At 32.7% G+C, this 13,222-nt stretch overlaps 2 protein-coding genes across 3 annotated transcripts; both read left to right on the plus strand.

Annotated features, from left to right (window-relative positions):
* Positions 1 to 53: 53 nt before the first annotated feature.
* LOC25483403 (DNA replication complex GINS protein PSF1) lies at positions 54 to 4,168 on the plus strand. Of its 2 annotated transcripts, XM_024785255.2 has the most exons (8): positions 54 to 233; positions 452 to 1,185; positions 2,059 to 2,177; positions 2,562 to 2,629; positions 2,866 to 2,979; positions 3,056 to 3,218; positions 3,779 to 3,931; positions 4,010 to 4,168. In XM_024785255.2, the coding sequence occupies exons 3-8, from the start codon at positions 2,103 to 2,105 to the stop codon at positions 4,034 to 4,036; spliced, it is 600 nt and encodes a 199-aa protein (XP_024641023.1). In that variant the 5' UTR covers positions 54 to 233; positions 452 to 1,185; positions 2,059 to 2,102; the 3' UTR covers positions 4,037 to 4,168. The 2 variants fall into 2 exon arrangements, with proteins under 2 accessions (XP_024641023.1, XP_013467542.1); XM_013612088.3 differs by lacking the exon at positions 452 to 1,185 and having other exon boundaries at positions 55 to 233.
* A 1,778-nt stretch (positions 4,169 to 5,946) lies between these two features.
* LOC25483404 (probable inactive purple acid phosphatase 27) lies at positions 5,947 to 12,719 on the plus strand. Its single transcript, XM_013612089.3, has 13 exons — positions 5,947 to 6,212; positions 6,356 to 6,446; positions 8,691 to 8,957; positions 9,262 to 9,370; positions 9,552 to 9,669; positions 10,050 to 10,182; positions 10,469 to 10,656; positions 10,927 to 11,113; positions 11,202 to 11,269; positions 11,595 to 11,691; positions 11,774 to 11,962; positions 12,173 to 12,253; positions 12,376 to 12,719. The coding sequence occupies exons 1-13, from the start codon at positions 5,947 to 5,949 to the stop codon at positions 12,427 to 12,429; spliced, it is 1,848 nt and encodes a 615-aa protein (XP_013467543.1). The 3' UTR covers positions 12,430 to 12,719.
* The last annotated feature ends 503 nt before the right edge of the window (positions 12,720 to 13,222 follow it).

The following is a 13,222-nucleotide window of genomic DNA, read 5'->3' on the forward strand; positions in this document are numbered from 1 at the left end:
AGCAATCCATTTTTTATATTTTATTACTGATGTGGCAAAAAAAAAAAAAGTAAGAAAGGAGGGTGTGTGGGGTAAAGGGAAAATTTGATCCGTTGATTTTCCCTCCTTTTCCAAAATTTATGTATAGTTTCCCTCCCTTATTATTCTATTCTATTCGCATACTCAATTGCAATTAATTAATTTGTTCATTATTTCCTTCCTTCACATCTCACACAGATTCCATCATCCACAAGGTTCGCTTCTTTACTCTTTTTTTGTCACATTTTTGCTCTGTTCTTTTTAGGGTTTATCGTTTGTTACCAACTTTCTTCATGCATTTTACATGTTTGATCAAATTACTCTTCCAATATTTCTTCATGTCATTCTCATCATAAAACATGAAATTGTTATTAACTTCGTCTCTTCGTAGATTTTAGCATTGTTGATGAAATTACTTTGATGTTTGTTGTAGCACCGATCAAAGGCGTGTCTGGTGTCCTACACTGACACGAGTCTGGATCTGCTCCAGTTCCTTATGAGTATAGTTTTCCTGTTTGTCTCACGGATGTCCAACACACGGCAATTAAAATCTTAAACTGCCCAGATTAACAGTTTGCATATCAGCATTTTTTATGAAAAATAAAATAAAGAACGATTCAGATGAAACTTTGTGAAGGTGTTCTATTGCCAGCACATCTCTCCTTGCTGTCTCGGCACGCCACCATCTCACCGCCTTGCTGCGACGCCATTTCATTTACCTTTTCCCAGTTTTATGATTTAAAATACTACTACTATCCAATTTGTATTATCCTCTTGTTGCTGCTTGTTGTTTTGTTGAACAGTGGTGGGGATTTTAAGTTTGAGTGGGCTGTATTACTTCTAGCTTCAAGGTGGAATTGGCGTTTCAGGTGGAGGGTATTTATTATGTTGGTAATGGAGAACTTGTAATTGGACGGAGTTGCTGAGTTTCGTGGCGGCACTGTGGCGGAGTGGATCAACATGGTGCCGATGAGACAATGGTTTAGATTGATGACTAAACGCGTTTTCATTTTTTTTTTTTAATATAAAGAGGGTGATTTCCCAACTTTTAAATTGAACTGTTTAAGAATTTAATCGCCACATGTTGGACATCTATGAGACAAACTGGTTAACTGGACTCATAAAGAACTGGAGCAGATACTGACTCCACTGACACGACACCAACATGTATGTTTGCATTCAATTATACAATTTTCTCAAATTATTACTTGTGTTGACGTGTTTGCACTGTGTTGTGTCTCTGTGTCAGTGCTACGTGATTTGAGCTCCACCATGTGAAAAATTATTAAGAGTAGTCTATATGATTACTAACAATTTGAGCTGATGGTGTGTGGAATTCGATAGTGATTGGATGAGTTTTGAGCCCTCAACTGATATGCTAAAGTTGCATGGTCGTTGTTTTAATTTCTGTGAGAACTGTTTTTGTTTGAAATTTTATGCACTATACTGTGAGCAATTAAATCAAAGTTTAAAGTAAGGATTTGATGTCTAATGTATAGAAATCTGTGTCTATTTTTGTATCGATGTTTTCATGAAGGTTTGAGTGCCAAAAGTAGTGAACATGTTCATGCTGAACATTTTGGTAAAGATCCTCTTTTTCAAATTTTCCTAGACCGTTTGATGATGGTTTCTGATGAAATAAAACTACGGTGATGATTCATTACGTGTTGCTGGTTTGCCATTTTTTTATTGTTTTTAGATTTAAATTTTTGGCCTAACCCATATGGGTTGGGGCAAGTAGTTGGACTTCATCATATTGATGGCTCTAAATGTTTAAAGCCAACACTTTGTTAAGGAGTTTCATTGAGTATCACAGTTGCAGTTTACAAAGCCTAAATGTCTATCAAAATCCATTTTTATGTTTGATTTGAATTTTTGAGAAACAGCCAGCCAATTTGAAATCTTAATTTGTTAGTTATTAGGCCTTTCTTGCATTTGGCCTCACTTTTGCAATTACGGCTCGCACATCCATTTTTCCATTGTACTAGTTTTTAGCGCTATCTGCTCTGTGTAGTTCTCATCTCATCTTTGTAATCGTAGGGGAAATTTGTAATCGAGTGTATAGTCCAATTAAGATACTCAGTATGTTTGGGAGAAAAGCTTGCCAACTTGTGAAAGAATTTGCGAGTGGAGAAAAGGGTCAGCTCACACCATTTAATGTAAGTCCAGATCTTCATTTTTCAGTTAGACACTCGTTATTATATTTTAATTGTTGGTTTATGTTAGAACTTGCTTGTGTTGAAGAAAATGATTTTCATGATTGATTTGATTGTAAACCTTATGTTTACATTTAATTTTTTTTATGTTTTAGGAAAACTTGCTAGTTTTGTGTAAAACCAATTTAACATGTTCCCACACTATACCATTGGTATCTTGGCATCGTTAATTATTTATGATATTGCTACGTGTTATTCGTGTCAAATTTGATTTTTATCTACCGTGGACCTTTTTCCCATACTCGCGTAGAAACTCATTAATCAATCTTTATGTTGTTGTGAATATGTGATTGCTTTTACTTGATACTTTTTCCAATGATCTTGTAGAAAGACTTGTTTGAGCAAGTAGTTGGAGAATGCAACCAACATCACCTTGACCTTCAGTCCTTGATAAGGTAATGGTTAAGATAATGTCCTTATTCTCTTTTTCCTGGCGTGTCCCCTTTTTTTTTTTCTGCTGGAGTATGATATCTCACATGGGCATGAGTTTTGTTGAATGTGCGCCTGTGTTGGTCAAGCCATATTGCAAAGTTAAATTAAAGGCATTGCAGTGTTTTGCATATTTTACTCAAATCCCTTTCCATTGTTATATGTTTTTCCATATAGGCTGAGTTTCGTGTTTTGTAAACAGGAAGATGCAGGAAGAAGGTTTGGATGTCCAAACTGCTAGAAATGCTGACCACTACGGAGCCCTCATCCACCTATTTTCTATAGTCCGAAATAAACGTTGTCTAATGGCCTATGTGTAAGTATCGCTTTCAAATGCCACCTTCCTGCGTACTATCTTTTTGTTCTTTGACTCTGAACATATATCCATCCAGGTATAATCGAGCAGAAACTATACGGAGCTTGTTATGGAAGATAGGGCCTGTGATTCCTAAAGAAATTGAAGAGAAGCTTGATCATAGGGAGGAAGAGTATTTCAAGAAGCATTCTTCAGCATTGAAATCTTATATGTCAAAAGTGTTTGTTGATCTGACTGTGGTAACCTCTCCTTCCCTCGTCTCCTTTCCTTTTCTCTCACACATATCCATGTGTACCTTCGCACAAGAGAAATGTATTGTTTTATGTTACAAATGCATGTATCAATTTATGTCTTCATGATCTTTTATCTGAAATCAAACCTAGCCTGGTAAATTTAGCTTTGGCTGCTGATAATTTTTAAAGGAACCATGCAGTTGCATCTCAACCTTGTGTTCTACGTTGTAAAATAATTCGATTGATGTTGATTCAACTAAAGAATGTTAAGCATCTGTGTCAGAAACTTTTATGATTCCAGTTATACAAATAGGACCATCATGTAGATTTTTATGTTAATGCCACTTCAGTTGTTACTGGACAGTTTAATTCACATCAATAAATAGTGAGATCCATCAACAACATGAGTAGCATGTATCTTATCATGTTAAAACTACTAGGCTTGGTTGTTTGAGGTCCTGGATGTGTGTTTCTTTTAGGTTTCACAGTTCCTTACTGCGGAATGAAGTTGATGCAAGTTAACAATAAACTAATGAATTGTTATTCTCGAAATATGGTTTTGATAGGATATGGTACCACCAAAAGATCCATACATCCAAGTAAGGGTCCTTGAAGACATAAGAGAAGGCATTGTGCTTAGTGATGATAAGAATCCCAATTTCGCCCGACATTCAATGCATTTTCTGAAACGAACTGATGCTGAGAAATATATCTCACGGGTAATTATCTTGTAGCTTATAACTTGTATTCCAAAATAGTCTAAGATGCCACTTAACTATTTTATTTTCTCCCTACAGGGCTTAATGGAGGAGCTCACTGGTTGACCTGTTAGTGAAAAATGTAGATGAAAATACTAATTTTGAACTTGATATGTTGGATTAATTATTGTATTTAATACTTTCTCTAGTCCTAATTATGTTTTGTGAAAAATTAGAGTTTTGAAAAAGTGTCCGAAATTTATTTCCTCGATATGTATATGATTTATAATGATTAGATCTACTATTTTTACCAATTAGTTTTTGAAAAAAAAAAAAAAGATTTTTGGTGGGGGTTTTGTTAGAACTGTCAGATAATTTTAGTCGTTTTTGCGATTTGTAAGATTGAGAAGAATTGTCCATTGATTCCGTTTTCGTCGAAGCAATTTAAAATTAACCAGAGATTTTGCCTAATTTGTACCGCTGTAAATGTTATTGCCATGAAAAATATATGAACACTCATACACTATTTTCTGTTTTATGAAGTGTATGATTAGAAAACTCTTTGCCTGAAATTGTTTTATAAAATATAATATTTTAATCAGATTGTCATTTTGTAAAACATTTTTAAGAGAAAAAAATGTTTACTGTGATTTTATATTAAAGACAATCATAAATTATGTTAGTGCAAGGCTTATCAGTTGTTTAAAATCGCCCATGAACTTAGCACATTTGGTTCGAACCCCAGATACCCCACTATTTAATCTTTAAGGTGAATTTATTCAGCCGTTAGGCTACTTGACAAAAAAAAAAAAAACAGGTTGTTACAGTGATAGTTTTATTCAATTTATACTTGAACTTGAATTATGTATTATTTTACGTGCTCTGCTGCATAGTTCTGCCGCCATCATCTTAGTTAATATTCCTGACCGTTTTCAATGTCAGACCTATATTTGAATTAATCATTTCTCTAAGCTTTAATGGATGATTATGATAAGATAACCTCAAATACTTATATTACGATCATCTTAAATTAATGTTGATTTATGTTATATCCTTCAATTAAGAGGGAATTACTAAGGGGAAAGCTAGTGGCGATATACTCGTATAAACTATGAACCTAAAGTTACTATAGTCTGAGCAATATAGTATTTTTCTTTGGAACCCATGAACTATATTATGTATTTTCTGAAGCAAAATATACCTAATGCTATTTAAATGGCTTTTGTCAACTTAATATAGTGGTACTCCTTATTAAATTTATGTTATTAATTTTTTTTTTAAACCATAAAAATTATGTCCCCTCATATTAATCAATCCTTAAATTGGATATCAAATTTTCAAAAAATAAAATAAAATTGAATAAATTCTTTAAAAATGAACTAAATCAATAAAAAAAGTCAATTGTGTTTGTTGTTAAATTTTGAACAAATACATTTGACATTTTAAATCTCGAAAATTTATGTTTCCAATATTTTTATCTGGGAGGATTATAATTTTTGAACCCATCATCAGTTACCACACACTCCCTCCGTCCCAAATTATACGTCGCTTTAGGGAAAAATATTTGTCCCAAATTATATGTCGCTTTATAATACCAATGCAACATTAATGTTATTTTTCCTATTATAACCTTAACTATTTATTACTCTATTTTCTTTCAATTCTTTCATTTATCTTTTCCATATTATTTATTAAGGATAATTTTGTAAAACAACTCATAATATCTCTTTTTCACACAATATTAATTGCATTTCTTAATATGTGTGAAATGCCCAAAACGTCATACAATTTGGGACGGAGTATTTGACAACTGCATGTTTCTTCCCTTATAAAAGCACATCTCACCCTTTGCCAAATCCTAAGTGTTATTATCATTACTATTAAGAAAGGGAAAAAGTTTGGCCTCACTTTCAATTTTTAGTCTTCCTTTTCCCTTAACTTCTTCATTCATGGAATCCTCAAATTGGGTTCTCAAACTCAAATGCCAAATCCTCCTACGTGTATCCATTTTACTTTTTTCCTTTCTTTGCCCTTCAATGTCTACAACATTCCCTTCCTCACATGTGGACCTTATGGTTAAACACACTAAGGCATTGCACGAAAACTTTACTGCATTATCTGACTTTAGATTGATAAATAGACGAATTTTGAACGATTGTTCTATTTTAAGTCCTTATCTTAAACTCGATATCCATTCAAATTCAAACTTGTCAGATGAGGAGTTTGTCACGGTGACGGTCACTGGAGTTTTCACACCAAGTTATGGTGATTGGGTTGCTATGATCTCACCTTCAAATTCCAAGTAAGAAATTGAGTTTAAAAATATATGTGATATGATTATGTAAAGTTAATTAAAACCATTGCTAATGTTCATTGTTACTAAATGATATATTTGAACTATGAAATTGGCATTAATTTGTTTTTTTTTTAATTGCATGCATGCAGTGTTGAAACTTGCCTTAATAATTTATTCTATTATCAACAAACTGGTGATACTGCTGCCATACTTCCTCTGCTTTGCCATTACCCTGTCAAGGTATGTGTGTCCATGCACACAATTCGAATTAAAATTAAATATTTTTCATTTATTCTTTCTTTTTCTTTTTGAGATGAATGCTATACGGTTCTTTTACGAGTCAAGCCTATAATGTCTTGCACATAAGACATGTTTGCGTAATATCAAGCCTTTTTTTACGAGTCAAGCCTATAATGTCTTGCAATCCTTGGAAATAATCGGGAATTACGACCCGATTAGGGCTTAGTCACAACAAAAGTTACGACTTGATTGACTTTGTGCGTGTAACCCTAAATTATTATCCCTCTTCAATAGAATGATGTTTTGTCATATAAGGTTTTGGCATATGTTGTAATGTTCTTTCAAGTACCTATGTTTTCCAAAACAAACACACTCTAAAAGTTCTTTGAGTGGTTTACATTTACTTTAGGTTTGAAATAATTTTAAAATTAAAATATCAATTTTATAGGGAAAAATTAATACATCAATAATTATTAAAATACATTATTATTACATTTAAAAAGACCCATCTCAAAGTTTGCTTTAAGCCTCAAAATAACTATTAAATTTACATAAATTCTGCAGATGAAAACAAATGGGAATATACCTTTATTCCCCACACTTATAGGAATGCCAAAACATAGTTTCGATCTCAATATGGAAAAAATATTGCGTGAACGTAACTTTGAAAACTAGTTGAGAGCACATTTTTTACATTAATTTTTGGCTTTGAAATCCATATCCCTAATAAGATAAGTGCTATATATACCCCATTTTGTGTTTACACATGAAAATAGATAAAATACCAAAGAAGTGTGTAAGTGTTATAAATGATGTTTGAATGAAAATAGATAAAATACCAAAGAAGTGTGTAAGTGTTATGAATGATGTTTGAGTATAGCATTTTTTATTTTTTTAATGCTGAATATAGAAAATAGATAATGACACAAATTATATAATCTTTTCTTGTACGGTTGTGGAACATGTGGTAATTGATGATGGGTTGAAAAAAGTGTAAGAGTCCCCTTACTATTTTTTTTTTTTGGGTAAAAGTCCCCTTACTATTTTTAATAAATATTAATAAAATTACCCTTTTTTTATATAAACTTAAAATTACTCTTTACCAAAAATTGTAAGACCTTGAAATGCTTTTATGATAAGCAAAACTTTCAGGCTCAACCACAATGTGCAGATGGACTTTGTTTGTTTGAAATTAATACAGAGGTTTCCAAATTTAAAGGAGGCCTAAGGGGTGTGAGCAACCATAAACAAGAAATAATTATGAGTCCCTCAAAAAAAAAAATTATGAGATTGATTGTTTAAACTTTCTCCATTCTAAAATATGTTAGTTTTAGGATGTGAACTAATCACATAATGATTATATTTTTAACTTATATAGAAATACATATGTTAGCATGTAATATGTTGTTCGATCTATCTCAATAAATATTTTAAAATATTAAATTTTTATAATTTTTTACTATAGATACTCAAAAATATAAACGATCAAAATTGTACTTTAAAAGAAAAGACTACGACATGTAGTTTAAAAAGAAGGAATATTTTTGTTTTGGGTAAATTCACTAAATGATAAAGCTATGGTAAACTCACACACACAAAGTGGAGGTGTCGGAGTCAGAACCACGGTGATAACGTCCGGCTTAACAATTTCGATATTTTTGCCAGTTGAACAGGACTTATGAGACTGAAAAGAAAAAGGATTTAAGAAAAAGGGTCGGGTTCAAGCCTGTCTTTGTACATCTCAATGATTTAGGATATTTGTAAAAAAAAAAATGAATTAATTTATATGATACATACAAATTTATGACTAAATTTTTTTATTGAGTGGTATAACACAACCCAAATGTTATACACTGTAATTTGGATATATAAAGAAAGTATATGGATTTGGGCTGACTTTTCCTCTTTTTAATTTTATCCTTTATCTAACATATTTTTAATTTACTATTTTATCATTTTTATAATATTACTTAAATTATTAATTAAAAAATATTTAAATCCCATTAAAATAATAACAACCTCACTACATTATCTATAACAATGTAGAAAGAAAATAGGATATTTTGGGTTCATGATTTATTATTTCAATTATAACCTTAAACAAAAAATTTTATAATAATGTTATATTGGTGATGCCGTTGAAAAAGATAAAATTTTATATTATATTTGACATATTGTAAATGTAATTTAAAAAGATAAAATTTTATATTATAGTTGTCAATAATAATGCTATGTATAATGTAGGCACAGTACTTGAAAAACGATCCAGATTACCTAAGTTGCAAAAAGAAAGAATGCAAGAAAGAGCTTAATGGAAAATGCATTGTGACAACTTGCAGTGGTTCAATAAAGTTTCATGTTATCAACATAAGAAGTGACATAGAGTTTGTGTTCTTTACTGGTGGCTTTCTCACCCCTTGCCTTATTGGAAGGTCCACTCCTTTGGGTTTTGCTAATCCTAACAAGCCACTTTATGGACATCTCTCAAGCATAGATTCAACTGCTACATCAGTAAGTAACATATATACTACCTATGAAGCACGGACACTCCTCGGATTAGGCGTGTCTCGGTGTCGGATACACTGAATTATGTTATTTTTTAAAATTATTAGCTGTGCCGGCGTGTCGGTGTTCGTGTCGTGTTCGGTGTTCATGTCCGTATGCGTGCTTCATAGCATACTACTACAATGTGCCAAATTTTATCTTTTCTCATATTCGATCAAATACATGGTTTTAAATAAAAGTCCGTGGCTGCTTTATTTTTATGCCGCCGAAACCAACTTATAAATAATTGGTGATATGATTGGCATTGCAGATGAGATTGACATGGGTTAGTGGAGACAAGGAACCTCAGCAAGTCCAATATGGAGATGGTAAAACAGTTACTTCAGAAGTCACTACTTTTTCACAAGATGATATGTGCAGTGAGTAATAGCTTCACTTTTTTTCCAAGTTCAGATGTATCAGTTTCATATATGTTTCTATATATAGTAGTTTGCTTAATCAACTTAGTGAAATAAGACATTCTACATGGTTAATCGATACGAAATGTAGACAAAATAGTAGCTATATCTATAATTATTTGTTTCCATCTTGAATTGACAGGTTCAGTGGTGCTGCCTAGTCCTGCTAAAGATTTTGGATGGCATGACCCAGGATTCATCCACTCAGCAATTATGAAAGGACTCGAGCCATCAAGTACCTATTCCTACAGATATGGAAGGTATGAAGCTTCCATGATAGATGCTTTCATGACATATAGGAAGATTATTTTGTGATGAATCTCTGTCAAAGTTAAAATGGTATGAAACAAATTGTGGTTGCGCTTGCGGTTGCACTTATATGGTGAGCCTTAATATTGCAGAAAAATGCAGTTGATGCGGCTGTAATTGTAATAGAAATGTTGTAGCGAAAACTTCTCAAACCTTAATATTGCAACCACAGTTGCGGTTGCAGACTTCAATTTAGAAACATGGCTAGACTATTTAAAGAAATATTAGTTGTACAATTAAATTCCAAATATTTGCATTTAAGCACAAAGTATTGCAAGAAAATGCGATTGTGCGCATGAAATAATTTGATTTTGTTCTGATGATGGTCTAGTAACTCGGTTGATTGGAGTGAACAAATCAAATTTTCAACTCCACCTGCTGGAGGATCAGATGAGCTCAGATTCATTTCATTTGGCGATATGGGAAAGACACCTCTTGATGCTTCAGAAGAACACTACATTCAGGTAAATTACGATGTCAAATGAAATAGCATGTAGCATATAATGCATGTTTAGATAAGACATTAGGATTGGACTAATGGTAAACTATGGAGCATTGACACAAACAAATACACCGGCACGACACCAACACATAGACTAACGTAAAATATTATAAAAAATGGAAATAATTGAATGTAATTGCATGTGCTGGTGTAATGTCAGTGTACTACACCAACACGGACACTTCAATATGAACGCATGTGATGGATTTCATTGACCATATAATATATTGATCTTATTTTTCCAACAGCCAGGAGCTTTATCAGTTATCAAAGCTATAAGTGATGATGTGAACTCCAACAATGTAAACTCGGTGTTTCACATTGGAGACATAAGCTACGCAACTGGCTTTCTAGCAGAATGGGATTTCTTCATGCACCTTATTAGTCCTGTAGCTTCAAGAGTTTCTTACATGACAGCAATTGGGAACCATGAGAGGTATTGAATCCACATGAATGATAATTCTGTCCGATGATTTTACAAAAAAGTTCCAAAAATTCATAACTATAAATTGTTTTCTACATTACTCCAAGACAAAGGTATTCTTTAAATTTTGACAACTCGGAATAAATCACCATTTTGATCTTTTAAATTGTAAGGATCGGTCAATTCAGTCTTTTAAATTTACAAAATAACAATTTAGTATGGTTAACAAGATATATCTTTATATAACATATCATTACTGAACTTGTTCTTATTTATACTCAGAGATTATGTAGATTCTGGTTCAGTTTATCGGCTTTTTGATTCTGGTGGTGAATGTGGAGTACCTTATGAAACATACTTTCCGATGCCAACCTCAGCGAAGGATAAGCCTTGGTACTCTATTGAACAAGGAACTGTTCATTTCACAGTAATATCTACTGAGCATGACTGGTCACAAAATTCTGAGCAGGTAATATAAAAGAAATCATAGTAATTTTTCATTTCATATATTTCTAGTTTAAATAAATAATTGAGATAATGTAATTTTTCTCTTGTAGTATGAATGGATGAAAAAGGACATGGCATCAGTTAATAGACAACATACTCCTTGGCTTATCTTCATGGGGTAAGTGATTTATATAAAGTTTTAAAAACCGATTTGAACAACAAACTGACGAGAGTTCTGAATCATGGTTCAACTGAATTAAACCACTCGAACTGGGATAAAACCACAACTGGACCTTGAAAATAACTAATGAGATTAAGTTCAAGTAGTATTTACCCCTCTCAATACAACGAACGCAAGGCTCCCGACAGAATTAAATTACCTATTGATACAATCTAATGGAAACTTGTACCATTCGTAGTAGATACATAGAGTAACCTTGTTACTTGGTTTTAAAAATATTGTTCTCAACTTCACATATTAAACCTAACATTTGTATATACAGACATAGACCAATGTACAGTTCCACGCAAGGAATTCTATTTCCATCTGCAGATCAGAAGTTTGTTGAAGCTGTGGAGCCGTTGTTGTTTGAGAATAAGGCAAGAACATCAAGCTCGTTGAACTTAGTTACTTACAGTTCCTTGTATAAGTAGCTAACTTGTGTATTGAAACATGAAACAGGTTGACTTGGTTCTTTTCGGCCATGTTCATAACTATGAGAGAACTTGTTCCGTTTATCAGAAGAAATGCAAAGCCATGCCTATAAAAGATCAAAAAGGAATAGACACTTATGATAACAGAAATTATAGTGCTCCTGTGCATGCTATCATTGGCATGGCTGGTTTCACCTTAGAGAAATTCTCAATCAATGTAACTATTTTTACCTTGATCACATTCTTTTCTATACTCATGGTTCTAATTTGCGTTTGTAGTGGCAGTTCGAGCTGCGAACTTTAATATTGTGGCAACATATAGATGATGCAACGCAATCACGATTACCATGTCATTGCAATGACGTCAAAATCCTTTATAGATTTTCTTACCGAGCAATGAAATATGTATGTTCTGTTGCATTTTCAGGCTGAGAGCTGGAGCCTTAAAAGGATTTCCGAGTTTGGTTATCTAAGAGCACATGCTACTAGGAATGATTTAAACCTAGAGGTTAGTATTTAAACACTTATATTCCAAACTCATAAAATTATCATTCCTTGTTTTGTAATTTACCATATTATATTTAAGTTTGTGATTTTGTGCACTTAGAATTACTTCAACCTTCATTGCAGTTTGTGACATCAGATACAAGAGAAGTTAAGGATAGTTTCCGCATAACAAAGTAAAAGCTCACTCGAGGAAAAAGCGAGGAACAAATATAGAAGTAGAAGGTCTAATAAAGATCAAGACAGACAGACAAATAGATAGATATATAATTTAGTACCACCTGAAGTTTACTAAATTATATAGTCATGATTAAATGGCCTGGATTTTTTATTTGATGAAAATGAACTTATGATATATGATTATTGAACTTGTTCTTATTTATACTCAAGGATTATGTAGATTCTGGTTCAGTTTATTCTTACTTGATTCTGGTTCAGTTTATCTCTATTCCTCTCAACTTTTGTCAAAGATGTTTGGGCCATGCTGCAAATGCATCTCCCATATGACATGATATAGACATCTTAGACTTGATTGGAGTTTTTCGATTTCCATTGTACGTGATGCACTCCAGCTTTTGTATATCTTCATCCGAACTATCATCATCAACATGTACATGATTTTCCTTGCATGTTTTTTATACATGGACCAACATTCTTGCTACTATTCTGACTTCTCTTTTAGAGGTGCCGGCCGCACCCTTTTATCTGAAAGGAAGAAGCTTTATCATGTGTGCCTGAAATATGTAAGTTTTTTTTTTTTTGTTTTCGATAAACCAAGAGATAGGTTAGACATTAGGGAGAAACATAAACATCCCAACTAGGTCGGCACTGACTGAGACTCCATCCTCTACCGTCTACTCAATATTATTAAAAAAAGAAAAAGAAGATATATAAGAGGGGGGACTAAGCCAAGACCCTCAAAAAGGAAATAACTGAAAGAATAAAAACATCTAAGGAAATCGGTAGTTAGGAA

The sequence above is a fragment of the Medicago truncatula genome, chromosome 1 (genome assembly GCF_003473485.1).
Source record: "Medicago truncatula cultivar Jemalong A17 chromosome 1, MtrunA17r5.0-ANR, whole genome shotgun sequence".
Lineage (NCBI taxonomy): Eukaryota > Viridiplantae > Streptophyta > Magnoliopsida > Fabales > Fabaceae > Medicago > Medicago truncatula.

What these genes read in the sequence shown, in the direction of transcription:
- LOC25483403 (XM_024785255.2), top strand. Translation starts at nt 2,103, where the DNA reads ATGTTTGGGAGAAAAGCTTGCCAACTTGTGAAAGAATTTGCGAGTGGA. An exon ending in GTCAGCTCACACCATTTAAT is followed by an intron (nt 2,178 to 2,561) that starts GTAAGTCCAGAT and finishes ATGATCTTGTAG; the next exon opens with AAAGACTTGTTTGAGCAAGT. An exon ending in TGTTTGTTGATCTGACTGTG is followed by an intron (nt 3,219 to 3,778) that starts GTAACCTCTCCT and finishes TGGTTTTGATAG; the next exon opens with GATATGGTACCACCAAAAGA.
- LOC25483404 (XM_013612089.3), top strand. Translation starts at nt 5,947, where the DNA reads ATGTCTACAACATTCCCTTCCTCACATGTGGACCTTATGGTTAAACAC. An exon ending in GGTCACAAAATTCTGAGCAG is followed by an intron (nt 11,114 to 11,201) that starts GTAATATAAAAG and finishes TTTCTCTTGTAG; the next exon opens with TATGAATGGATGAAAAAGGA. An exon ending in CGTTGTTGTTTGAGAATAAG is followed by an intron (nt 11,692 to 11,773) that starts GCAAGAACATCA and finishes AACATGAAACAG; the next exon opens with GTTGACTTGGTTCTTTTCGG.